This window comes from Tripterygium wilfordii, chromosome 2 (assembly GCF_013401445.1).
Source record: "Tripterygium wilfordii isolate XIE 37 chromosome 2, ASM1340144v1, whole genome shotgun sequence".
Taxonomy (NCBI): Eukaryota; Viridiplantae; Streptophyta; class Magnoliopsida; order Celastrales; family Celastraceae; genus Tripterygium; species Tripterygium wilfordii.
This window is the reverse complement of record NC_052233.1, coordinates 4,281,709-4,306,945: the sequence shown is the minus strand read 5'-3', so window position 1 is coordinate 4,306,945 and position 25,237 is coordinate 4,281,709. Positions and strand designations below refer to the sequence as shown.

Here is a 25,237-nt window from a genome sequence, read left to right as displayed (position 1 = left end):
GAGAAAGGGAGAATCGGGAGAAGAGGAGGGTTTTCCTTCCACTGGTTTCGTTTATCTGAGAAGTTCATTTGCAGATTGGACCGGATTTGAGCAATATACGGGCTCCGTGGGCCATATTTGTATTCTTATTTGTATTTTTTTATTATTTGTATATATTTTTATCTTGTTTTTATTTGACGTGTATATATCCTTGTAAATGTAAATATGTAATAGAGTAGTGGAAGTAATGAAAAAGTAGTATAAAGTAGTGTAGTTTAGTTTTATGCATGTTTAATGTGATTAGTATGCATGTTTAGGGGTTGTTAATTTAGAATATCAAAGATGCATGAGTAGGAGTAGTTGATAAATTATTTAGATTGCTTAATTATATGTTAGGTTTTATGCTTATTTTTGTAAATTTGTCAATTCAACAACTACATCTTCACTAAATTTTCATTTTAACAAAATAAAGGAAAACAATAGATACCTAAATTAAAGTCAATTAGGAGGAGGACTTGATGACATTCAACTTCTATCTAAACTTTAATTAGGATATCTTCATCTAACCGAAAAGCAAATGATATATTAATCTACTAGATACTTAAATTAAAGTTCATTAGGAGGAGGACTTGATGACATTCAGCTCCTACCTAGGCTTTAATTATGTTATCTCTTCGAATTAAAATATCATTTGTATTCATAAACACAACGGTAATTTAATTTATTAGATACCTAAATTAAAGTTAATTAGGAGGAGGATTTGATGACATTCAGCTCCTGCCTAGGCTTTAGTTATGTTATCTCTTCAAATTAAAGTATCATTTGTATTCGTAAAACTAATGATAACTAAATTAAAGTTAATTAGAAAGAGGACTTGATGACATTCAGTTCCTGCCTAGGCTTTAATCATGTTATCTTTTCAAATTAAAATACCATTTGTATTCATCAAATAAAGTTAGACCATTTTTATTTTGTGATTGTGAAAGTCCCTTTAGTATAAAACTCAATGTCCTTTTGCAAATTCCATCAAATATCTTTCCAAATCGAAACAACATTTTTCGCCCAAGCCGGGAATGGCCATAGTGATCCCGTGCACCTTTTTTAAAATTTCAAAACCCACTTCAAGTGGGATTTTTCATCAATTTCCAATAAAACCCATCAAATGGATTTTCAAAATAAAGCTTTGGTCTAACATTGTATGCCCCCGCACACACATTCACATATCACTACACACACATAACCCTATACCCGGGTTACTTAGTGATTAGTGAAAGTTGACCTACCACTTTCATGGGATTCACTTCCTTGTATGGGTGGGGGAAGACACCTTCCTGAATTGATGTCCTCTTATGACATTAAGGGATGGGCTTTTGTGATCCAATGGAGCAAAAGTCACCTGATCCAGAGACCTTGTGATTAGTTAGTTAAACCATCCATATGCACCATAGATAAATCGTAGCCATGGTTCTAAACCTCCACACATTTTTAGGCGGGATTACCCATTTTAGGAACAAAGGGAGCATTCTTATCCCTAACTATTTATTTCACATGCTTATACTATGTTATATTCCTGTACAATTATATACCATATACCTTTATCCCTTATTTACATATTCATATGTACTTGATGCATCAGTTAGATTGCACTTGTATATATACATTTATTAAACAACACATGTTCATACACTTGCCATGTATATGTTAGCCTAGGTTGTACACATGTGCATGCGTGTTAATTATCAATATATGTCCATATATACCTGTACACTTGTTAAATTATCTATACATGTCCATATATGCTTGCACACTCGTTAATCATCCATACATGTACATATATATCTTTCATATACATAACTGTTGCACATATAATAAATCAATTGTTTTAAATCATCTTGTTCAATTGTAAAGAATACTTAGGATTTGCACAAATAATAACTACATGCATACTTCTAAAAAAATGAGTGAAAATAAATGAGAACTAATGTCGTTGTTTTCATAATGCACAAAAAATCATAAATAATCATAGCACCCAAGAAGCAACATCGTCACCCCTATCAAACTCGCCTGCAATCAAAAATCATTGAGAGCATCAAGCATGAAATAGAGGGACAGAGTCAGAGTCAGAGTCAAAGTCAGGATATAGCATAATTGAAAGAGCAGATGACCCTATTGATGAAGAATATGGCATTGTTGATGAAGGGGAAAGGAATAGCTTAAAGTTCTGAAACACTACAGGTTTCTGAGAATCATCCACACCAAGAAATACCAACTTACTCACCCGGGTTTACTCTTGTTTGTAACCAACCTTTGCCTGGTTTGCATGAACATCAGTATGTTTCCCAACAGGCAACGACTCAGAACCCAACGTATATTCATCCAATTGAGACTCATATGCATGTTGGGTCTAAATTAACCTTACTAGCAAGTGTACTAGTCGGCGACTACAGCACAATGATAAGCAAGGGTCGAATCCACAGGGACGGTGTTATATCTAATCCAAATGTATATTTGTATGTACGTATGGACAATGCAAACAAAAGTAAAGTTCAACTCAAGATTATTTGGTTGGGTAATTAAACTAAGACAAGCAAATAGCAAAGTGTTTTTGGTATTTTCTTAGAATAAAGATGCAACTAATGCAAATGAGATGAATGAGATGAACACCAAGGCTTCGGAATCCCCCTTGGGAAATGACTTGCAATGACACAAATTCACACACATATTTGCTAATTCGGGCATAACGAATCCGTACCTAAGTCGGTTTTAGCGCACTTAAGCCAAATCTCACTAAAATCGATTACTAGCCATCTTATTGGTCTAGGTCGGATATTCCTAAATACATTCTAGCCATCTTATTGGTCTAAACATGCATAGGAATTCATGGAGTTCTATGGAGATTAGAATTCATACAAATTGTCACCTAATTAAAGGGAGACACATTCATAATCAAGTGTTTCAAGAAGCATAATCTACTTGACATATTATTGTCTAAGCAAATTCTCCAAACAATTTCATCCAAAAACCTAAAGTGTTGGCCAAACACCACAAGCATGAAGAAATTGCAATCAAACATAGAAACACAAGATTTATACCCAAATCAACTCATATATATGTAAATCACGTCATAAACAAAGTCATCAAACCCAAGGCTTCATCCTAGCCTTGGCAAAAGAGGTTTTGTTACACATAATAAGAGAAAAACACAAGAGGAGAGATGAGAAAATCATGAATAAACCCAATTAGTTGAGTAAATCCAAGTTGAGCTGAAGAATCTCTCCTCCTAGCTCCAAGAGTCGCCTTCCCCCTCTGGTTTCGCTCTCCAAAAAATCAGTTCGAAGTCCAAAAAGTCCCCTGCGGCTCGGGCAATTCGCGAATTAAAACATCCAGAAAATTGCTTTGTGTGCCTAGGCGTGTTGAATTCACGCCTAGGCGCACACCTAGGCGCACGCCTAGGCGCAATCCTAGGCGTGGTATATATTTTCAATTATCTTCACATCAAATGCTCTCTGGACTGGGCGTGCATAAATGATTCTGGGCGCGCACAATGGTGCGCATAGGCGCGAACACGCCTAGGCGCACGCCTAGGCGTGTTATGCCTAGTCCCACAATTCAAATGACCATAACTTCTCCATATGACCTCCGATTTGCATGATTTTAGCTTCTACGGAAATCTTGAGATGTCTAGTTTCCAATGCCTTTCATTTCACGCGATTCCAATAACATGACATAAAGTTATGACTATTTGAACACACGAAGGTTGGTGGACATTTCCTTCAATTCAGCCCATTTTCCGTCGCTTTTCATCCAAACCGCAATCAACCTATCAAAATACAAATCAACACATAAATACACTCATTATTTATCAAAAGGAAGCTTAAGAGGGGGAGATTTCTACCAAAAACAATAGGTATTATCATACCTATCAATGCATGACAATCCCTTCCCAATCGGTGCTGATACCGCGGGAGCTTTCGCTGGTGGAGTAGTGACTGAGGGAGTTCAGAATGAAGAAAGTAGCTCAACGGATGCAGTTAAGAAGTTTGAAAAACGATTAAGGGCCAAGGAGGGTTTCAATGCTTCGGGAATGCTGAACCTAGCCAATTTGTGCCTCGTGAAGAATTTGAATATTCTGCACAATTTTGTACTACAAAAATTTAGCTTGTTTGATGGCACTGCAGTTCGTTGGATCATTTAATGATGTATTGTTGGCGTATGCAACTATATGCAAGTGATGAGAAAGTGTTGGTGCATTATTTTCAAGATAGTCTGACTGGGGCAGCTCAAAGGTGGTTCAATACCCTTAATCCTTCATCAGTATCTTCGTGGGAGGATTTAGCTGAAATGTTTATGAAGCAATATACGCACAATGAAGAGAAGATCCCTACCATTTATGATCTACAGAACACAGTAATGAAGAATGGAGAAAGTTTCAGGGAGTTTGCTCATCGATGGAGGGATTTGGCAGCTCAGATAATTCCATCGCTTTCAGAAAAGGATTTGTTGAATGCTTTTATTGACGCTCTCCAATAGCCTTACACTTCCAATTTGGCTGGAGGCGGTCATAATAATCTAGCTGATACGATAAAGCAGGAGAGCGAGTTGAATGTTGTATGAAGAGGGATACCCTGCATCATCCCACCCTTGACAAACCAAACCCAACTAAAGGAAGCAAAGGCAAAAAGACTGAAGTGCATTCTGTGAATTTTGATCCGAATCCAGCCATTTATAATACACCTACTTTGGATTATCGCCCAAAGAGCAATGCCCCTAGGATGTCTAGCCCAGGAGCATACTATAATCACCCTCAAAACCCTTATCCACCCTGATTCAATGCACCACCTCTTAATCAATACCCACAAAACCCAAACACCTACCAAAATCCTCGTCCAAATTTCCAAAATCCAAGACCCAGAAGGCTAGTGGAACGTTTTGACCCTATACCTATGACATATGCTGAGTGTTTCACTAAGTTGCAAGCCCAAGGGGCAGTAGTACCAATACCAAGAATAGTTCACCAGCCTCCATATCCTCCTTGGTATGACCAAAATTCTACATGTCTTTACCAGGGCGCACCCGGACATTCAACAGAAGCATATTTGCCTTTCAAGAGATTAATTCAGGGGATGATCGAAGCAAAATGGCTTAACCTGGATGTTGTGGACAAGCCAAATGTCAACAATAATCCACTACCAAACCACGAAAATGGAGGTATGAATTGTGTCGGTGAGTCTCCTGTCATCAAGAGATGGGTGTCAGAGATTACAATGCCAAAGAGCCAGTTATTTGACGTCTTAAAGGAGCAGGGGATGGTTGAAATGATAAGTTCGTTTCTCCAAACTAACCAACCCGATACAACTAAGACTTGTAAATTTCACAATGGAATGGAAGGTCATACTATTGAAGAATGCAATGATTTTCAGGAGAAAGTACAAGAGTTGATGGATTTAAGGAGAATCATTTTTGAATAAGGAGAAAGTCGAGAGGGCCATGTCAATGTCCTAGGAGGTTACTGCCAAGGACCAAGGCCGAATTGTGTGAAACCTTTTGTTTTGCAATACTCTTATAGAGGACAAGCCAGTGACTGTGACCCCAAGGACAGATCCTTTGCACAAGAATGACAAGGCTGTGCCATGGAATTATGAGGTAGGAGTTAGGAGAAAGCAAGGAGAAATGATAGATGATATTTTTGGTGTTAGTGGAGTTACCAGAAGTGGGAGATGTTACACGAGAAATGAGCCAGAAGGGAATCCGATAGTGGATCCTAATGCTGAACGCAAAAGAAAAAGGAAAGTAATACCTGAAGTTGAAGGGTCAAGTTCTATTCAGAAGAAGGTATTTTTGTACGCCCATAAGAGAAAAAGAAAGTTGTAACTGATGTGGAAGTTCAAGAGTTCCTGAAAATTATTCGACAGAGTGAGTACATGGTAGTGGATCAATTGAAGAGAGCCCCTGCAAAGATTTCAATCTTGGAGTTGATAATGAGTTCTAAATCGCATCAACAACTCTTGATGAGAATGTTAAACCAGGCGTATGTATCAGACAAGATTCCTACAGATTCCTTTAATGGCATTATAGGAAATATTTTGGCGTCCCATTTGTTGTCCTTTACTGAAGATGATATTCCCCCCGAAGGAATGGGCCATAACAAAGCTTTGCATATTTTAGCTATGTGTCGTGGAAAGGAATTAGCAAGTATCCTGGTGGACAATGGGTCATCCATCAATATTTTACCAAAGGAGACTTTTGAGAAGTTGCCGATTGACAGATCTTATTTAAGACAAGTGTCGATGGTGGTGAGGGCATTCAATGGAACACTTAGAGAGATTATGGGAGAAATTGAAATACCTTTACAGGTTACAAAGATTGTGGGAGAAATTGAAATACTTTTATAGGTTACAAGTGTAACTTTTAATGTGTCGTTCGTGGTTATGGATATCTCACCCACCTATTGTTGCCTATTAGGAAGACCTTGGATTCACACTGTGGGAGCCATTCCATCATCATTGCACCAGATGCTTAAGTTTGCTCATGATGGAAGGGTTTATATAGTAAAATGCCAATCAGAATGGATGGTTCCAGCTTGTCCAATAGTTCTCCTATTGATGCTCCGATAGAGGGGATTGAGAGTTCATTCCAATCTTTTGAAATTGCTAACGCTAGCTATGTGAAGGAAGGACTTTCTCCCCTAAAGCCACAAATATCCAAGGTTACGAAGAATGTAGCAAAATTTATGTTGAAAAAGGGATTTCGCCCAGGAGAAGGACTTGGTAAGAATCGACAGGGAGTTAAGAAGCCAGTAGAAATGGTGAAACATCCAGAACATTGGGGTTTGGGTTATAAGCCAGCTAGGGTTGGCAGGAACCGTGTGCAAGCAGAAAAGCAAGCGAAAAGGTTTGCTCGTCTAGAAGGAAAGGAACTGGAAGTTGAAAAGAAACTGATTCCCTAGCTTTATGACAGTTTTGTGTATGGAGGGATGCAGAACAAGATAAGTTTGGCTGATACTGGGGCAGTTTTTGGAAAACTGCCATTTGAAAACTCGACTGATGTAAATTGGGTAATTTTGGCAAATATATGTGATCAGTTTGAAGAGTTCCAAGTTGCTGTGGTGGAAGAGGAACAAAGTTCAACTGCTAGACCTTGCTTTGTCATCTTGCGTCCTTCAAATTTAAAACTTGGCAACTGGACTAGCCTGGAGCTCCCAGTATCTCTCAAGAACCTGCAAGAGTAATCCCTAGTGCACTATCATCGTGGGCCCAGCTCACGGCCTTCGTTTGGGTCTTTTGTAATGAGCATGTTTTACTTTACTTTCAATAAATTTTATAGTATGACGATTGCATGTTCTATCTTTGTACATACTTCCCTTTTCCATGAAATGAAAGTCTTTTGACAGTCATCTATATTCATGTATCTTCATTTCCACTTAAGTTTTTCTTCCCCATTCTCAAAGCCATTTTTATTCATTTCTTTAACAGGACTGAAAATGATGATAACGAAGATGACGAACTTCATGAACCAGATTTTGATGCGCCCATTAGCAATGTTGAATCTGACTATGAAATAGAGGAAGAAATTGAGATTTTACCTGAAATGTTAAGACAAGTCAATCAAGAAGAGAAACTAATACAGTCGCTCCAAGATATAACTGAAGTTGTTAATTTGGAAACTGAAACGGAGAAAAAGGAGGTAAAGGTAGGAGTTGCCTTTGAAGGAGAATACAAAAAGAAGTTGATAGATTTATTGCATAAATACCAGGATGTCTTTGCATGGTCTTATCGGGACATGCCCGGTCTTGATACAAGTATTGTTGCTCACAAGTTGCAATTGGTTCCAGAATGTATTCCTGTGAAACAAAAGTTGAGGAGATTGAAAGAACATATGCTTTTGAAAATAAGAGATGAAGTAAAGAAGCAGTTTGACGCTGGTTTTTTAACAGTGGCTAGATACCCAGAATGGGTGGAAAATATTGTACTTGTTCCCAAGAAGGATGGTAAAGTGCGGATGTGTGTCGACTATAGAGATCTCAATCGTGCAAGCCCGGAGGATAATTTTCCTCTTCCCCATATCGATGTTTTAGTGGATAATACGACTAGACATTCTATTTTCTCTTTCATGGATGGATTTTTGGGTTACAATCAAATCAAGATGGCACCAGAGGATCGTGAGAAAACAACTTTTATTACTCTATGGGGAAATTTCTACTATAAAGTCATGTCGTTTAGTCTGAAGAATGTCGGTGCTACTTATCAACGGGCCATGGTCACTTTGTTTCATGACATGATGCACAGAGAATAGGGGTGTAAACGAGCCGAGTCGAACCGAACATCAACATGCTCAGGCTCGGCTTGACAAGTATTGGTACAAGCTCGAGCTCGAGCTCGAACAAGAATGATGTTATCGCAAGCATTTAACCATCCCATAAACCCTAATAAAACATAATCTCACAAAAATTACATTAAAATGCTGACTTCTAGGAATCAACAAGCAAAAATAATCTCATACCTAGCAGCAAATTGCTACCAGCAATACAACATAATCAGATCCCATAGTTTCGTCATAAAAAAAAAGAAGCAAATCCCATTATCAAGTACTCCAGTGCAGACGTGCACCAAACATAATCTTACAAAACTGAATCAATAAGGGACACATTAAACCAAAACTTCCTATTGAGGATACATGCCAATTGTTCATCTCTAATATTTGCCTTTATGAAGGTACTCCTTAGTAGACCAAACCCTTCTTTCATCTGTAAAATATCATCACATTATGATAATCATTTTGTTAAATAACACTTGAAGATGAGACAAAGGCAATATGATGATAAGCCAGTAAAGACAAGCTCAACATCAAACCAAAAAAAAAAAAAAAGGTGCACACAATAGTCAATTAAACACATCAAGAAGGTCATACCTGTCAGCTAGTAGTGGGCACTACAACCTCTACAATTTCGCTTTCATCCTAACAAAGATAGTAAGTATTTTAAATTTATTTTTTGAAAATTGAAAGAACATTGCAATAATCATGAATGATCAAATAGAAAGTTCATTATAAGGTATTAATTATACCATTTTAGACTTCTTTTTAAGGCCGTGAAGTTGTCACACCCAATCTCCACCACAAATCAAAACTTGCATTGTCTCAACAGATAATTTGGAATGATAAGGATCAAGAACTCTTCCACTAGTACTAAATGTTGATTCAGATGCCACTGTACTCATAGGGATGGCCAGTATATCAATTGCCATTTTTGATAACACTCGATACTTCAACTCATTAGCCTTCCACCAACCTAAGGCATCATAATGAGCAGCTGCATTTTCATCAATTATATAGACTCCATCCTCCAAGTAAACATCCAATTCTGACTTAATTGGCTGAATTGTCTCTGCTGATTTAATGAATTGGTTAAATCTTGACAAACCTGAAAGTTGTGTGCTTACATTTGAACTTGATCCACCTAAAGAGCCACTAGAACCAGAAGCACTAGGATGTTGATCAGTCATAGAGTGAGAAGTTTGATCAGATTGCACCATTGCTTTGTATTCACAATAAAGCTCATTCAATTTCTTCTTCACTTTGGCAAGATTAGCATCAACCTCTTCTCTTTGATATATCAATGGAAAAGAAAATTCAATTAGCTTCATTTTGAATCTCGGATCCAAAACAGCTGCAATCGCCATCAATAAATTACATTCTCCCCAATATTTGTCAAACTTTTCTTTCATTGGTGTAACCGTTTCTTGAATAAAATCATCACTAGCAATTGCACCCTCGTTCAATACTTCTTTTACCCTCCAAATCACAGCAAGAAATTTATTAGAAGTGGGATATTCACTTCCTGATATAATATGTGTGGCCTCGTAAAATACTTCCAATATTTTGAGAACTTTCTCAACTTTTATCCAATCATCCGGAGTTGGACAATTCAAAAACCTTACTTCACGTTGAGCAAATATTGGAAAAGCATCCTTGACCTTCATTGCTGCCACCAATATGTCATAAGTTGAATTCCAACAAGTGGGACAATCAATAATAAGCTTCCTAACACGTATTTGCATTTGCTGTAAAATTTCTGCAAATTTTTTAAGGCGCGCTTCAGATGCATTGATGTATCGAACACTTTCTTTCACATCCTCAATAATGTACTCAAACTTATGAAGACCATCTTGCACAATAAGATTCAGAATATGGGCAGCACACCTTACATGAAACAATGCTCCCCCTAAAAGCAACCTCTTACTTTTCAAGAAAGTTTCCTTCAAGAGTTTGATAGCCAAATCATTATTTGAGGCATTATCCACGGATATGGTAAATATTTTGTTCTTGATACCCCATTCCTTCATGAATTTAAACAAAGTATCAGAAATGTCTATGCCTCCATGTGGAGGTGGAAGATCAACAAAACTGAGGACACGTTTCTGAAGTTTCCATTCTGAATCAATGAAGTGCCCCGTAACACATATATATATGACTTCTTTTGCACAGCTGACTTCCAAATGTCGGTTGTCAAGGAAACTTTGTTAATCTTTGTCAACAAAGTTCTCAACTTCTTCTTCTCTATCTCATAAACAGAAATGCAATCACTCTTTGCAGCATTACGAGAGATTCTGTCCCACATCGGCAAATTAATCCCCATCATAAAATTAAACCCTTCTTCTGCAATAATACTGAATGGCTTCTCATGCATAAGGATCCAATGTGCTATAGCCTCCCTTTGCTTCCCTTCATCATACTTTCCAGTTCCACTTGAAAAGAATGGTGATTCTACTTGAGAATCAACCGGCTGAAGTTGCAATGTCTTTTGTTTCTTTTGAGCCAATTTCCTACTAAGACAACTATTTAAATGGCGAGTCAAGTGGCTTGTGACTCTAGACTGAAGAATGGACAATTTAGCTTTACAATGTACACATTCTGCCTTATTGGTTTTATCAGACATCACGACCGTCTCAAATTCTTTCCACACAAGAGATGTCTTCTTCCTTTTCTTTTTCTTAAATGGTTCTTCATCCCTTTCATTTTCAACAGGCTCCATGTTGTTTACAACAGGGCTAGAGGTTATGGCTGGAGAGCTAGAATCAACAATTGTAGGGCATGTCGAAGAATTTATTACGGGTGGATGCTGTTGAGATTGAACCTCAGCTTCAATTTCTTGACAATTTATAAGATAGACATAAGTACATAATAAAATTGAAAAACTTCCAAAAAAATTATAGAACAGAACTCAGAACATCAGTAATCAGCTAGCAACAAGCCATTTCTAAAATGTAAAATCAAAAACCAAAGTATATATGATTCTAAATATGCAAACAAAACTTGTTAATGCCATCAAAGACACAAACCAACCCCAACTAGCTAATTTGTGCGAGGGAGAATCATTGTGGCACATCCAATCTTGGTGCATAAATCTGATGGCCTAAATATTCCTAAAGTATATTAAACTTGACAACATTCAACTTGTTCTTTAAATTAGTTTCTGGGTATGATACAAATCCGAACCAGGAGGGATGTGTTTCTTTTCTCTATTATAAGCACCTAAACCTAATTATCTCTGATGAGAATACAATATACAAATACAAGTCAGTCATGTTACATGAAATTGCATCACAGTTATGATCTTTTGAAAGAATGCTAAATCATGAACAGGTAGGAAAAGATTGAAATCCAACCTGATTGCCAATTTGCCATAAGAATCTCCAAACGAAATATTGATCTGATCTCGCGTGTACTTGCTGGAGGGGACTTATAGATTGGGGATCTCCAAACGAAATACTGATCAGAGGGATGAGAGAATGAGAGCTTAGAGGGATGAGAGTATGAGATTAGAGATGGAGAGGCAGAAGCTTTGTAATCCTTGTAGAAACAACGTACGGGAGAAAGTGTTGCGGCTAGGGTTGGGGACTTGGGGCCTGGGAGATAATCATCAAAAAAATATATTTTATTAATATTTTTGATATATATTTAATTGATATTGAATGTATACATATTTTTTAAAATAATTTTAATTAATTATTACCGAGCTTATTATCGAGCTTTCGAGCCGAACACTCGAAAACTCGAGTTCGAGCTCGAGTTTTAAACGAGCCTTTACCTTTGTTCGAGCTCGGCTTGAGCTCGAACTTAAACAAACTTGAGCCGAGCCTAATCGAGCTCGAGCCCGAACAGTACGTTAAAAGCTTGACTCATTTACACCCCTAACGGAGAAGTTGAAGTATATGTCGATGATATGATAGCAAAATCCAAAGAAGGTGAAGATCATATTAAGAATCTCCAGAAGATTTTTGAGCGATTAAGAAAACATCAATTGAAGTTGAATCCAGCTAAGTGCACATTTGGGGCAACCTCTGGGAAGTTGTTAGGTTTCATTGTAAACAAGAAAGGAATTGAGGTAGATCCTGATAAAGTGAAGGTGATCTTGGATATGCCACCTCCTCGGACAGAAAAGGAAGTCAAGGGTTTCTTGGAAAGATTGAATTATATTGGTAGATTCATTTCACAGCTGACGGCTACTTGTGAACCTATCTTTAAATTGCTGCGTAAGAGTAACTCGACTGAGTGGAACGAAGATTGTCAGATAGCATTTGAAAAGATCAAGCAATACTTGAAAAGTCCTCTAGTGTCGATGCCTCCTGTGGCTGGCAGGCCGCTTATTCTCTATTTGATTGTCTCAAATAGTTCGATGGGATGTGGGCTCGAACAACATGATTCATCAGGAAGGATAGAGCATGCCATTTATTACTTAAGCAAGAAGTTTACTAGTTGTGAAGCAAATTATTCGATGTTGGAGAAGACTTGGTGCTCTTTGGTTTGGGCTACGCATCGACTTAGACAGTACATGCTTTATCACACTACATGGTTGATTTCCAAGATGGATCCTATCAAGTACATTTTTGAGAAACCTTATCTTTCAGGAAGGATAGCTAAATGGCAGATTTATTATCACAATATGATATTTTGTATGTCACACAGAAGGCAGTCAAAGGGAGTGCAATAGCAGATTATTTGGCAGATAGAGCGATTGATGATACTTAGTCTATGGATTTGAAATTTCTAGATATTGATGTCATGACTGTGTTGATAGAAGAGGAGAATCAGAAGGATTTGGCAAAATGGACTATGTTGTTTGATGGCGCTTCTAATGTCATAGGATGGGGAATCGGTGCAGCATTGATATCACTTGAAGAGAATGTTATCCCATTTACAGCTAAGCTGTATTTCGAATGTACCACCAATGTGCCTGAGTATGAAGCATGTACAATGGGAATTCAAGCTGCTATCGATATGGGGATTAAGAGGCTACAGGTTTATGGTGATTCACAGTTGGTGATTAGGCAATTGAATGACGAGTGGGAAACCAAAGATGACAAGCTCATTCCATACTACCAGCATATCAAAAAGTTAGTCAAGTTTTTTGATTGGGTGAAATTTGATCATATCCCAAGGGAGGAGAATCAAATAGCGAATGCTCTGGCAACTTTGGTGGCAATGTTTGATGCAGACCCAAAAGGGGAAGTGCAAGTGATTAAAATCGAGAAACGAGAAGTTCGAGGTTACTGTTCAAATTTGGAAGGAGAGCTTGATGGTAAACCATGGTATTATGATATCCAACAGTACATTGAAAAGAAAGAATATCCATTAGGGGCATCAGAGAATGATAAACGTACCATCAGGAGATTGGCAGGATCTTTCTTCTTGAGTGGAAATGTTCTTTATAAAAGGAATGGTGGGATAGTTTTCTTGCGTTGTGTTGATGTTGCTGAGGCTAAACAAATTATAGAGCAAATTCATGAAGGAATATGTGGGACTCACTCCAATGGATATGCAATGGCACGGAAGATTATTCATGCAGGGTATTATTAGTTGACCATGGAGAAGGACTGTATAAGTTATGCAAATAGATGCCACAAGTGTCAGATTTATGCAGACAGAACACATGTTCCCGTTAATCCATTACATGTGTTGACATCACCATGGCCTTTCTCGATGTAGGGATTAGATGTCATCGATCCAATTCAGCCGAAAGCTTCTAATGGGCATGTTTCATTTTGGTTACTAGTGATTATTTTACTAAATGGGTGGAGGCTGCTTTGTATTCTAATGTGACGAGTAGCATGGTTGTTCGGTTTTTGAGAAAAGAGATTGTTTGTCAATATGGAGTCCCGGAAAGAATTATTACTGACAATGGCACGAATTTTAATAGCAAAATGGTGAAGGATTTTTGCGACCAGTTCAAAATTAGTCACCATAATTCGATGCCATACCGCCCGAAGATGAATGGGGCTATCGAAGGGCGAATAAGAATATCAACAAGATCATTGGGAAGATGACAGAGAATTACAAAGATTGGCATGAGAAGATCCCTTTTGCTCTATATGGTTATCAGACATCAATACGCACATCTACCGGGGAGACTCTTTTCTCTTTGGTGTACGGTATGGAAGCGGTTTTGCCTATTGAAGTGGAGATTCCATCCCTTGGAGTAGTTCTGGAGGCAGGTTTGGAAGAATCAGAACGGACTCAAACGTGATATGAACAGTTGAATTTGATTGAAGAACGAAGATTACGAGCAGTTTGTAAAGGGCAATTATATCAAAGAAGATTGATGAAAGCACATAATAAGAAAGTTCGACTTCGCAGTTTCAGGGAAGGAGATTTAGTATTGAAGATGATCTTGCCACATCAAAAGGATCATCAAGGGAAGTGGACACCGAATTATGAGCGAACATATGTGGTGAAGAAAGCCTTTGAAGGAGGGGCATTGATTTTGACAAGAATGGATGGAGAAGAATTGCCTAATCCGGTGAATGCAGACACTATCAAAAAGTATTACCCATAGCAAAAAAAAAAAAAAAAAAAAAAACTCTCTAGATTGAAAACCTGAAAGGGCGGTCTAGGCAAAATTATAGTTAAAAAGCTCGCTAGATTAAAAACCCAAATGGGCGATCAGGCAAAAATTAGAGCAACAAAAATCCCGTTGGAGTGAAAACTCCTCGTGGGCGCTTTAGGCAAAAATTAAGGAAAAAAAAAAAGTCTCTACTAAAGTAAAAACCCTTCCTGAGCGCTTCAAGTTACATTAAGATTAGAAGAGGAGTGACAGAAATGATTAAAGGGAATTGGTAGAGGCCCTTATGGGGATTTGAGAAGAATATGGGGAAATATAGTGAATGACAGATGGCAAGGTTGTACACATGTGAATTGGTTATGTTCAGGGGTATGCATGATGAGTCTACGAAGGAGAAGCTTCATATGAAAGTAATCAGATTCGATAATTGCAAAATGGGGGAACACAAAACTGAGACAGTTTTGTGCGGAATCAAAGTTATCTCATTTCATATCCTATAGAGATTTCTGCTATTTCCTTTATTTCTTACCCTCTTGAATTATATATGTACTTGATCAGTTTCTCCTGTTATCTATCCATTCTAAATAAAATTCTTTGAGGTCATTCATTCATTTTTGAATTCCTTATTCATTGATTGTATTCTTCACGAGTTTTATTGCTTGTATATCTTGCCTTCAGAAATCTCATGTAGTACAAGCATTGCCATACTATTGAATTTATTTGAAGTTAAGTAAAGTAATAAAAGAAACATGACAAGTGCATCAGGACATTATTCTTAGCAGGAACCTGAGAGATTTTGGTGTTCTCGACTGTAAAAGAGCTAAAAGAAGTTAAATGGCGCTAAAAGGCATGATGGAGCCTGGGAGATTTTGGTGTTCTTAACTCTAAAGGAGCTAAAAGAAATTAAATGGCGTTAACAGGTGTGGTGGGGCCAGAGAGGTTTTGGAGCCAGAGAGGTTTTGTTTGGCTTTAAAGGTATGGCGAATTCGATGGAAATTAGATGTAAACAGTAAATTGTTGGAAAGACTGGGCAAAAAGAGAATGAAAGATACAAGAATAAGTGTAACATGGCAGATTGACGATAGGTTTGATTGATAGCCGTCGAAAGATTCAGTCTTCTCATGATGGATGATTGTAGGATGATAGGGTGATGGTGCTTACGACAATTAACCAAAATCAAATTTTTAAAATGAGAAAAATTCAAACAAATATTCTTGGGCAAGTTGGGAATGACTATAGTGATCCCATGCACTTTCTTTTCTTATTGGGCAAGTTGGGAATGGTCATAGTGATCCCATGCACTTTCCTTTTGATAGCAATTTTTGATTACTTAAAATAAGCAAACAAAAATCCCAAACTAAAATACTCGCAGGCAAGGGTGGAGCCAGGAATTGATCATGGGTTGGGCTGACGCATTTTGGATTGTTCAGAAAATTTCTGCGGGGATGCTGCCCCTGAAAATTTTTTTAGTGTATTTTACAACAATACAACTTATTAAAATGATATTATGGATGAAAATTCATCTCAATATTTGGTATCATAAAGTAATCCAATAGTTTAACATAAATACATATTAAAATTGATGAAAATTAATTAAAAACCATGTAAGAGACAACTAGAACACGTAAGTACTGTTATGTATTATTGTTTAATATAAATAATATTAGAAGGAAAGTTACTATTGTTATGTATCATTCATTACTATTAGATAAAAAAGCATCATAGTCTAAAGATACAAACATATATATATATATATATATATATGTTTGTATCTTTTAGGGAGTTGTGGGGTGTCTAACACATTCCCCACACTCAATAGACCCTCTTACCCATTTTCTGGTTCGTAGACCACATTTTAGTGTCCAATATTTGCACTCAAATCAATTGGTGGCGACTCTAAACATTTTTCATCATTTATCCATCCATCTCTTTTTTAAATAAGCTTCATCGCCGACCCACGTCGTGACCTCGGTTGCGACAACCTAAAAACTCTTTTCTTGCGTTCTAGGATTTTGAATGTTCTACATTGGAGCTGGAGGAATTGCTATAGAAACTGGAGCTATGTTGGTCATAACAGGGTGGCCATTGCTGCTACTAGTGGATTTGACGTCGATTGGCTGACCTTCAGCATGGTAGCTAGCTCTGTTAGGAATTGTTGCGACAATTGAGGTAGAGTTGGCTACTGAATGGCCTGCATTGACTGTTGAAGAACAGGTGTTGAGAATGCAACTTGTTGTGAGCCTTGCTGCATTGATTGAAGAACTTCCCTAAACTCCTGGGAATTTCGTTGAAGTGCCTCATGATTCTGTAGGAGAGTAAAGGGCTCACATTACCTTCTCCTTCGCCTTTGCCAAAACAAGTAGGTTGGAAGTTATTGTGGAATTCCCTTGGTGAAAATAGCTTAGACGGATCTCCAGCTGGTTCACCTATTACTGCTTTTCTAGTTCTCTTTGTCATGATTGCAAGTTACTGACACTTCTGGTCCCACAAGGTGTGTCAAAAATATGTTTATCGTCTTCTGTGCTAGATAGGAGACATCACAATACTAATTGCATCTGATACTCATGTTCCACCAGGCGCGCCAAAAATATGTTGGTTATCTTCTGCTTTGGACAGAAGATCTCACCATTTTGGCTATTAAGAACAGGAGTTTTGTTGGATTTATAGATGTGTTAGGGCTTGCTGTAAGCCCAAAGGATTTGATATAACTGTTTTATAGGATTTTGCACCAAATATGACCTCTGCACCAAACGGATTATGTACAGTGAGAGAACACAAGCTCCTGGCTCGAGGTTTGCCTTCTAGGGAAAGGACTTAAAATTCCTAGAGTGTCAATCTAAAAAAGGAAGAAAAACAGAAGACTAATCACCGGAATGAAAAGAGCTCCGATTGAGATAGAATGGAAAACAACGCATTGCATGAATGCATCAAGATCTCCATTGAAAAGGGATACATCCTGGGATGTAGGCATGCTTTACAAATTAAACTAAAACATAGCCACAGGGGCTTTGAAAATGTAAATCTAAGTACTAGTTGGCGCGGAGCCATGCTAAATCAAAAGATAAGTGGCCGACACCATGCGTAAGACAGCAAATAAAGGATTGAAGACGCTGGGTTTGTGTTTGACGCAGGTGTAGTTGCCAAAAATGGTGTAACCCCACCGGGTCATGTAACGGCAAATTCAGTTGGACTATCTGAGTCCACAGACCTAACCACTATGGTTAAGCCCAATCTAAGGCCCATATATAACCTTTACGTCATAGCAAAGTAAAGTTATAGCTATGCCAACTTGTCTGACAGCATATCTGTCACTTGTGACTAATGTCTTATGGCCTATTTACTTTATCATGTTCATAGTAACATTTTCCTAAAAATAGGAACTAGGTCTCAAAGTATCTCTATTGTATTGGCAGCTCTATGATGGCGCCACATAATGAGGGCGTTCGCAAGTCCGAGCACCACTTCGTGAACTACTTCCTTTGTAAGGGAGTTCCAACCAATTCAGGTTACAACCAACATTTATGGATATGATAGGTTCGTATCCCAAGGTATGACATTCTTTCGTATAAATAGCTATTCATTAATTATCGCTTACAATTCTATCCATACCCCCATCGACACCTGTCATAATCATTTCATATTGTAGCCTTATCTCGTTATTTGCCTATCGACCTTGACACAATCGAGATAATGGACTTTCATACATTTATTCTGTACAATTTGGTCCAATGGGAAAAGTGGAATGAACACATAATTCTGGAGTTGATCCTCCTTTTCTTATAAATACCCCCTTCTACCAGATGCGGGGGATCGAGCAACTTCCAACCTAGAAAACAAAGAGAACAGTACTTACCAGACCTTCACAAAATACACTCAGACAAAACACTAAAATCATAGCCGGTCTTCCATCTCTGATAAATACTGACTTGATCATCGGAGCCTCCACGACTGGCACCTCCCAAACCTATTAAGGAGCTTTTACGGTTGTTCTTGTAGTGACGTTTACAGGATTTAAAGTTGTAGACGGACCCCACAAAGATAAAAGTTGACCTTTCAACGATTGTAGCAATTTGCCCCTATAATTTGGCGCACCAGATAGGGGGACCTTTGCAAGCATTTAATCAAGAAGATTTCACGACAAGTTCCAATTATGGCTGATACCAACAAAGCCACTAACAAACAACTAATGGAATTCATGCAAGTTATGAGAGAAGACATCTCCAAGAATAGAGAGCAGATGGATGCGCTTAGAGTCAATGGCTAACGATAATGCAGCGCTACGCGAAGAGATGTCACAACTCAGAAATCAAAACAATTCCCAAGGTCAAGATCCTGCTTCAGTCAAAATTTCACCTTTCCCCCACCTTGAACAAACACCACCTTTCCCCCAGGATCACCCCCGGGGGATATGATGCTTCTACTTCAAGGGGTAAAAATCCCACGATGGAAGAGATCCAGCAAAATGTCGATAGGGATTCTCTCGTAGATTTGACAAATTCTCCAAGAAGTAGGCCTCCACAGCCACCACATTTTCCTACCTCACCTTTCACAGGACCCACTATAGCTTCTGTTGCTCAGGCAGCTATGGCCAAGCAGATTATTGAGTTGAGGGGAGATATAGACAAGTTAACTAAAGCACCTCCCGCCTTGGCTAAGATCAACACTAATTGCTATATGGGGTCGCCATTTGTCGATAGTATTATCAAACGGATTTACCACATAGGTTCAGTGTGCCAAGTATGAAGTTGTACAATGGGACTGACGACCCTGAGGACTATGTGGCCCATTATAAATTAAAGATGGGTGCAATCGCCATACCATATAGGATGCATGAGACGTGCATGTGCAAAGGCTTTGGATCAACTCTCACTGGTCCTGCTTTTCTTTGGTACATCAACTTACCCAACGGCAGTATCGCTTCCTTTGAGAAGCTAATCAAGACGTTTATGATGCAGTTCTCAAGCAATCGAAAAATCCATAAGTGTTCTGATGACTTATATCTACTGCCACAGCGAGTGGGAGAATCTCTCCGTGATTTCTTGGCTAGGTTCAATATGGAGAAGGTATCTATACCTTACTGCGATCCAGGGACTGCTATACAAGCACTCCGGAGTTGTCTTCTCCCAGATGAGGAGTTTTACAAAGAACACATAAAGTGTGAGATAAGGAGCTATGAAGAAGCTCTTGTTAAAGCCACTGTGTTTGTTTGATGGGAGGAGGATGCGAGGAGAAAACCATCTAATCCTCCTAAAGAAGATAAGCGCCTTAAGAAGGAGCAATCCACCGCTGGTGAGCCTAGCAATAACTGGAGCTCCCACAAGTCGGGACCATCAGATTATGCAAAGAATTGCCCGGAGTATCCTCTTCGGATACATCAGGTCGAGGATGTGCAAGTCTTGAAGAAGATAGGCAATGAGGTGAAGTGGCCGCCCAAGAAAGAAACTGAAGGGTGGAAAGACCCTAAGAAGTGGTGCGATTTTCATCAAGATATTGGGCACACCACTTCTGACTACAGAGGCCTCAGGTATGAGGTGGATTACCTGTTGAAAAAAGGTAATCTGAGGGAGTTACTATCCGAACGAGGTAGGGCCATCTGGGAAAAAAGGAAAGTTAATGACCCAGAAGCGTTACCGCCGCCACCATTGGCCACTCAAACTTACTGTGTAATCTCTAGCGGGTCAGAGATTAGTGGACTTTCTCATACCTCTGCTAAGAAGCATGAGAAGGAAGCAGCAAACCCAGCTGCTAAAATGGCACGGTCTATAGGGACTTTCACTAACCAAGTGATGGTCTTTGCTGATGACGAGGCCATCCAGCTCCTACATTCACACCATGATGCTTTGGTGCTTACGCTTCAGGTTGCAAACATTAATCTGAAGCGAATCTTGATTGATAACTGAAGTTCAGCCAATGTATTATTTTTGGCTGCATACAAAGGGATGGGTCTAGATGAGACCTTGATACTACGGAAGTCGACAGCACTTATTGGGTTTAATGGCAAGGTGAGCCATTCACTGGGTGAAGTTACTTACCAATCTATGCCCCAGGATTGAACAAGCAGACAAAGTTTTCAATTGTGGATTCGCCTTCTACCTATAATGCTATTTTGGGACGCCCTTGGTTGCACGCTATAAGGGTCGTATCTTGGGGGATCAGCACTCTTCTAGGAGTTGCTACAAAACCACCATGAGGAGCAAGAACGAGTCCTCATAGCAGCTACAAAACCAAGTACCTGGTCTGGAGCCAAATAAGCCAGGGATGGAGAAGCTTGATGAGGTACAGATCCATCCCGACTTTCCATATCACAAAGTCCTTATTGGAGTGCAACTGCCTGCTCATCTGAGAGAAAGAATGATCCAGTTCTTGTCACGACATTACGATTGGTTTGCATGGAGCCATGCAGATATGATTGGGATAGACCCTGAGGTCGTAATGCATCAGCTTAAAGTTAATCCTGAATATCCTCCCGTTAAGTAGAAGAGAAGGAAATTCGCTCCTAAACGAAACATAGTGATTAACGTAGAAGTTCAGAAGCTGTTAGACAATGGGTCTGTAGTGGAGGTACAGTACCCTGACTGGTTGGCCAATGTCGTTGTTCTGAAAAAGAAGAATGGCAAGTGGAGAGTCTACATTGATTTCACAGACTTGAACAAAGCTTGCCAGAAAGATCCATTCCCGCTGCCACATATTGACATGATGGTCGATGCGACGGCTGGACACGAGTTATTGAGTTTTATGGACGCCTTTTCGGGATATAACCAGATTTTGATGCACCTGGAAGATCAAGAGAAGATGGCTTTTATAACTGAAAGGGGAATCTATTGTTATAAAGTGATGCCCATTGGATTGAAAAATGCTGGAGCCACGTACCAGCGACTGGTGAACAAGATGTTCTCAAAATACCTGGGGGACACTATGGAGGTGTACATCGATGATATGTTGGTGAAATCTTTGGTTGCTAACCAACATCTTCAGCATCTCTAACAAGCATTTGATCTACTGATCAAGCATAATATGAAGTTGAATCCCACCAAGTGTTTCTTTGGAGTGGCGTCTGGAAAGTTCCTTGGGTACATGGTCACGAAGCGAGGAATTAAGGCCAACCCATATCAGATTTGATCTATTCTGAATATCCCTTCTCCAACTTGCATCAAGGACATTCAGAGACTTAATGGGAGGGTAGCGGCACTCAGTCGTTTCATTTCCAGATCATCTAATAAATGTTGTCATTTTTTCTCCACTTTGAGGAAATCTGTTAACTATAAGTGGACCCCTGAGTGTGAGGATGCCTTGAATCAGTTGAAAGCTTACCTTACTTCCCCTCTTTTATTGTCTAACCCAAAACTCGGGGAGCAGTTGTACACGTATTTGGCTATTTCTGAAGTAGCTGTTAGTGCAGTTCTGATCAGGGAAGAAGAAAAGAAGCAATTATAGGTGTATTACGTAAGTAAAAGCTTATTGGATGCAGAAACCCAATATAGTTTGCTGGAGAAATTGGCTTTAGCTTTAGTAATCGCAGTCAAGAAGTTGAGGCCGTATTTTTAATGTCATTCAATTGCTGTGGTGACCAACTTTCCTCTAAGAAGTATTCTGCATAAACCTGAGCTTTCTTGAAGGATAATCAAGTCGGCGGTAGAGCTTAGTGAGTATGACATCTCGTATCAGCTAAGAACAGCGATAAAGTCATAAGTCTTGACAGACTTTATAGTCGACTTTGCTCCATCGATACAGCCAGAGGCGAACGAAGAACTACTTTGCATGGTAGAGCAAGCACCCAAAGTTTGGACTCTATATGTAGATGGTTCTAGTAATGTCAGAGGCAGTGGTCTAGGAATTGTATTGATTTCCCCAAAAGGTAGTGTGATTCAACAGGTAGTTAGATGCGGTTTCCATGCAACCAACAATGAAGCAGAGTGTGAAGCTCTGATCATTGGTCTGATGTTGGCTAAGGAGCTCGGAGTAACGAGTTTGAAGGTTCACTCGGATTCGCAACTGATAGTGAATCAGTCTCTCGGTTCTTACCAAGCCAAAGATCCCACGATGACTTGCTATTTGGAGCCAGTGAAGGAATTGCAACTGGCATTCGTAGAGTTTTCTATAACTCAAATTCCACGTGCGGAGAATTCGTATGCAGACGCACTAGCTAACCTTGGGTCGTCAATTCAAACAACCCAAAGACAAACGATTCCTTTGGTACATTTGAAGTGGCCGTCGATCAAAAACCAGAAGGGTTCAGAAGAACAAAATAACAGTGAAGTCTTCCTAGTTAGCTTGGACCAAACTTGGATGACTCCGTTCATTCAGTACTTGGTTGATGGTATTTTGCCAGCAGAGAAGAATGAATCAAGACGATTGGTCGCCAAAGCTGCACGATACACAGTGTATGATAGGCAGTTTGCCAGAAGGTCTTATTCAGGTCCTTTACTACGATGTGTAGATCCAGTACAAGCTCAGTATGTACTAGCAGAGTTGCATGAAGAGGAATGCTACAACCATTCTAGCGGTAGTAGTTTGACTCATCGTGCATTAACGACTGGGTACTATTGGCCAACGATGAGGTCAGATGTAGTTGATTATGTGCAGCGATGCGACAAATGCCAGAGATTTGCTCAGATTCCTCACATGTCGCCAGAGAGACTCACTCCTAATGTGGCACCTTGGCCTTTCATGAAGTGGAGGATGGATATAGTTGGCCCCTTACCTAAAGCGTTGAGTCATCGACAATACTTTCTGGTCACCAAATGGATAGAAGTTGAGGCTTATTCACTGATTAAAGACGTTGATGTGAAGAGGTTTGTCTGGAAGAATATCATTTGCAGATTCGGAGTGCCTAAGGAGATTGTGAAAGATAACGGGCCACAGTTTGCTACTCAGGAGTTCTGTGCCAATTGGGGAATAAGGGTGAATTTTGCAACGCCAAGACATCCACAGTGTAACGGTCAAGCGGAAGCATCCAACAAAACCTTAATCAAAACCATGGAGAAGCGTTTGGAGAAAGCCAAGGGAGCTTGGGCTGATGAACTACCTAGAGTATTGTGGTCCTATAAAACTACTTCACGGAAGCCTACCAATGAAACACCTTTCTCTCTTGCCTATGGATCTGAGACGGTCATACCTGTTGAAGCTGGGCTCCCGTCTGTAAGATTCCAGTGGATGAACGAACAGTGAAATTGGCAAGAGTTGAATGATCAGTTGGATACAATTGATGAACTCAGAGACCGGGCGCTCACAAGGACAGTAGCTTATCATGACAAAGTATCAAGGTACTTCAATAAAAATGTTCGAACTAGGACATTCAAGGAAGGAGATAGGGTGCTTCGCAAGGTTTTCGAGATTACCAGAGAGCTGAATGCTGGGAAGTTAGGTCCAAATTGGGAAGGCTCATATTTGATTGATAGAGTGTTAGGAAATGGCACCTATAAGCTACGTAAGGAAAGCGGTGAAGTCATCTTGCATCCTTGGAACGCCATACATTTAAAGTTGTACCATTCCTAAAACTCTGACTTTTTGTCTTCATGCAGTTATGACTTTTGTTTGATTTTCTTTAAAATGCTTTCTATGTTATAAATGTACAATTCATAGTAATGTATGAGTTTGTAATATATGGACTAATTTAAGCATCGGAGTGTCGATGGGAGTCCCATCGACTACCTTTGATTGTTCTTTTGAGTGTAGTACTTGAGCAAAATAAAGTTTAACAACTCGACAAGGCAATTAGGCGCCAAAGCTTTAGAAGCGCCATCGTTACATATAAGTCCTTTTCATTATTATGATTTAATGAAATTTCATTGTTATTCTCTTTAAATTTTGTATAATTTTCATCATAGTAAAGCAATATGCACAGTAATAGTTAGTATAAAAATAATGTTAACAAAAGCTATAATTTTATTAAAAATAAAATGTATTACATGAAACTTTCAAGACCATAAATTTAGACTTTCGTTTATTTTTTCTACGGTCTCCTTAATCAGCACTGAGAGATTAAGGAGAGAGTCTTGAAGTTTCGGTATGTCCTGCTCCATGGCTCGCGTTTCTGCAAGTTCATGTAGTTTTGACAAAGTGCTTCTTGCAGTTTGTAGAGCTTTAGTAAGCTCTGCGATCTTGTCTTCATGATCTTCCATATCTTTGTAGACTTCTTTCAATTCTCCCTTCAAATCAGTGATATACTCTACAGGATTTCGGTAGTCTGGGGGAAGATAAGAACTCACGTCTTTGAAGTCATCTGAATCTGATAGAGAGTTAACAGAACTTTGAGACGCTGCCATTCTGCGCTAGTAGAGATATAGTTTCAGTAAGATTGATCTCTTTGTCAATCTAAATCAGTCCTTATATAGGGAACAATCTTACCTTTTTATCTTGTCGAAAATACCAAAAATTAAATCTGAATTTAATTCCTTGCAGTAATCAAAGAGTCGGGATTAA

At 39.0% G+C, this 25,237-nt stretch overlaps 4 protein-coding genes across 4 annotated transcripts; 2 read left to right on the top strand and 2 right to left on the bottom strand.

The window, feature by feature from the left end:
* Positions 1–8,368: 8,368 nt before the first annotated feature.
* Positions 8,369–10,345, bottom strand: LOC119979782 (zinc finger BED domain-containing protein RICESLEEPER 2-like). The gene is made up of 3 exons (XM_038822420.1): positions 9,042–10,345; positions 8,887–8,934; positions 8,369–8,722 (listed from the first exon to the last, which is right to left on the bottom strand). The coding sequence occupies exon 1, from the start codon at positions 10,317–10,319 to the stop codon at positions 9,075–9,077; it is 1,245 nt and encodes a 414-aa protein (XP_038678348.1). The 5' UTR covers positions 10,320–10,345; the 3' UTR covers positions 8,369–8,722; positions 8,887–8,934; positions 9,042–9,074.
* LOC120009801 lies at positions 10,308–12,705 on the bottom strand. Its single transcript, XM_038860511.1, has 3 exons — positions 12,675–12,705; positions 11,643–11,882; positions 10,308–11,124 (listed from the first exon to the last, which is right to left on the bottom strand). The coding sequence occupies exons 1-3, from the start codon at positions 12,703–12,705 to the stop codon at positions 10,346–10,348; spliced, it is 1,050 nt and encodes a 349-aa protein (XP_038716439.1). The 3' UTR covers positions 10,308–10,345.
* Positions 12,706–19,554: 6,849 nt separating this feature from the next.
* Positions 19,555–20,715, top strand: LOC120009794. Its single transcript, XM_038860500.1, has 2 exons — positions 19,555–19,878; positions 20,035–20,715. The coding sequence occupies exons 1-2, from the start codon at positions 19,555–19,557 to the stop codon at positions 20,713–20,715; spliced, it is 1,005 nt and encodes a 334-aa protein (XP_038716428.1).
* A 358-nt stretch (positions 20,716–21,073) lies between these two features.
* Positions 21,074–24,310, top strand: LOC120009784. The gene is made up of 5 exons (XM_038860489.1): positions 21,074–21,241; positions 21,293–21,769; positions 21,971–22,204; positions 22,547–23,953; positions 24,008–24,310. Exons 1-5 carry the CDS (start codon positions 21,074–21,076, stop codon positions 24,308–24,310), a joined length of 2,589 nt encoding a protein of 862 aa, XP_038716417.1.
* The last annotated feature ends 927 nt before the right edge of the window (positions 24,311–25,237 follow it).

Coding starts and splice junctions, on each gene's coding strand:
- LOC119979782 (XM_038822420.1), bottom strand. CDS start 10,319: ATGAAGGAATGGGGTATCAAGAACAAAATATTTACCATATCCGTGGAT.
- LOC120009801 (XM_038860511.1), bottom strand. CDS start 12,705: ATGGCATGCTCTATCCTTCCTGATGAATCAT. Junction 11,883..12,674: donor TATCCTTCCTGATGAATCAT/GTTGTTCGAGCC, acceptor ATTATCTCCCAG/GCCCCAAGTCCCCAACCCTA. Junction 11,125..11,642: donor TATGGCAAATTGGCAATCAG/GTTGGATTTCAA, acceptor TAAATTGTCAAG/AAATTGAAGCTGAGGTTCAA.
- LOC120009794 (XM_038860500.1), top strand. CDS start 19,555: ATGAAGTTGTACAATGGGACTGACGACCCTGAGGACTATGTGGCCCAT. Junction 19,879..20,034: donor CTAGGTTCAATATGGAGAAG/GTATCTATACCT, acceptor TGATGGGAGGAG/GATGCGAGGAGAAAACCATC.
- LOC120009784 (XM_038860489.1), top strand. CDS start 21,074: ATGGAGAAGCTTGATGAGGTACAGATCCATCCCGACTTTCCATATCAC. Junction 21,242..21,292: donor TGATTGGGATAGACCCTGAG/GTCGTAATGCAT, acceptor CCCGTTAAGTAG/AAGAGAAGGAAATTCGCTCC. Junction 23,954..24,007: donor TTGAAGCTGGGCTCCCGTCT/GTAAGATTCCAG, acceptor TTGAATGATCAG/TTGGATACAATTGATGAACT.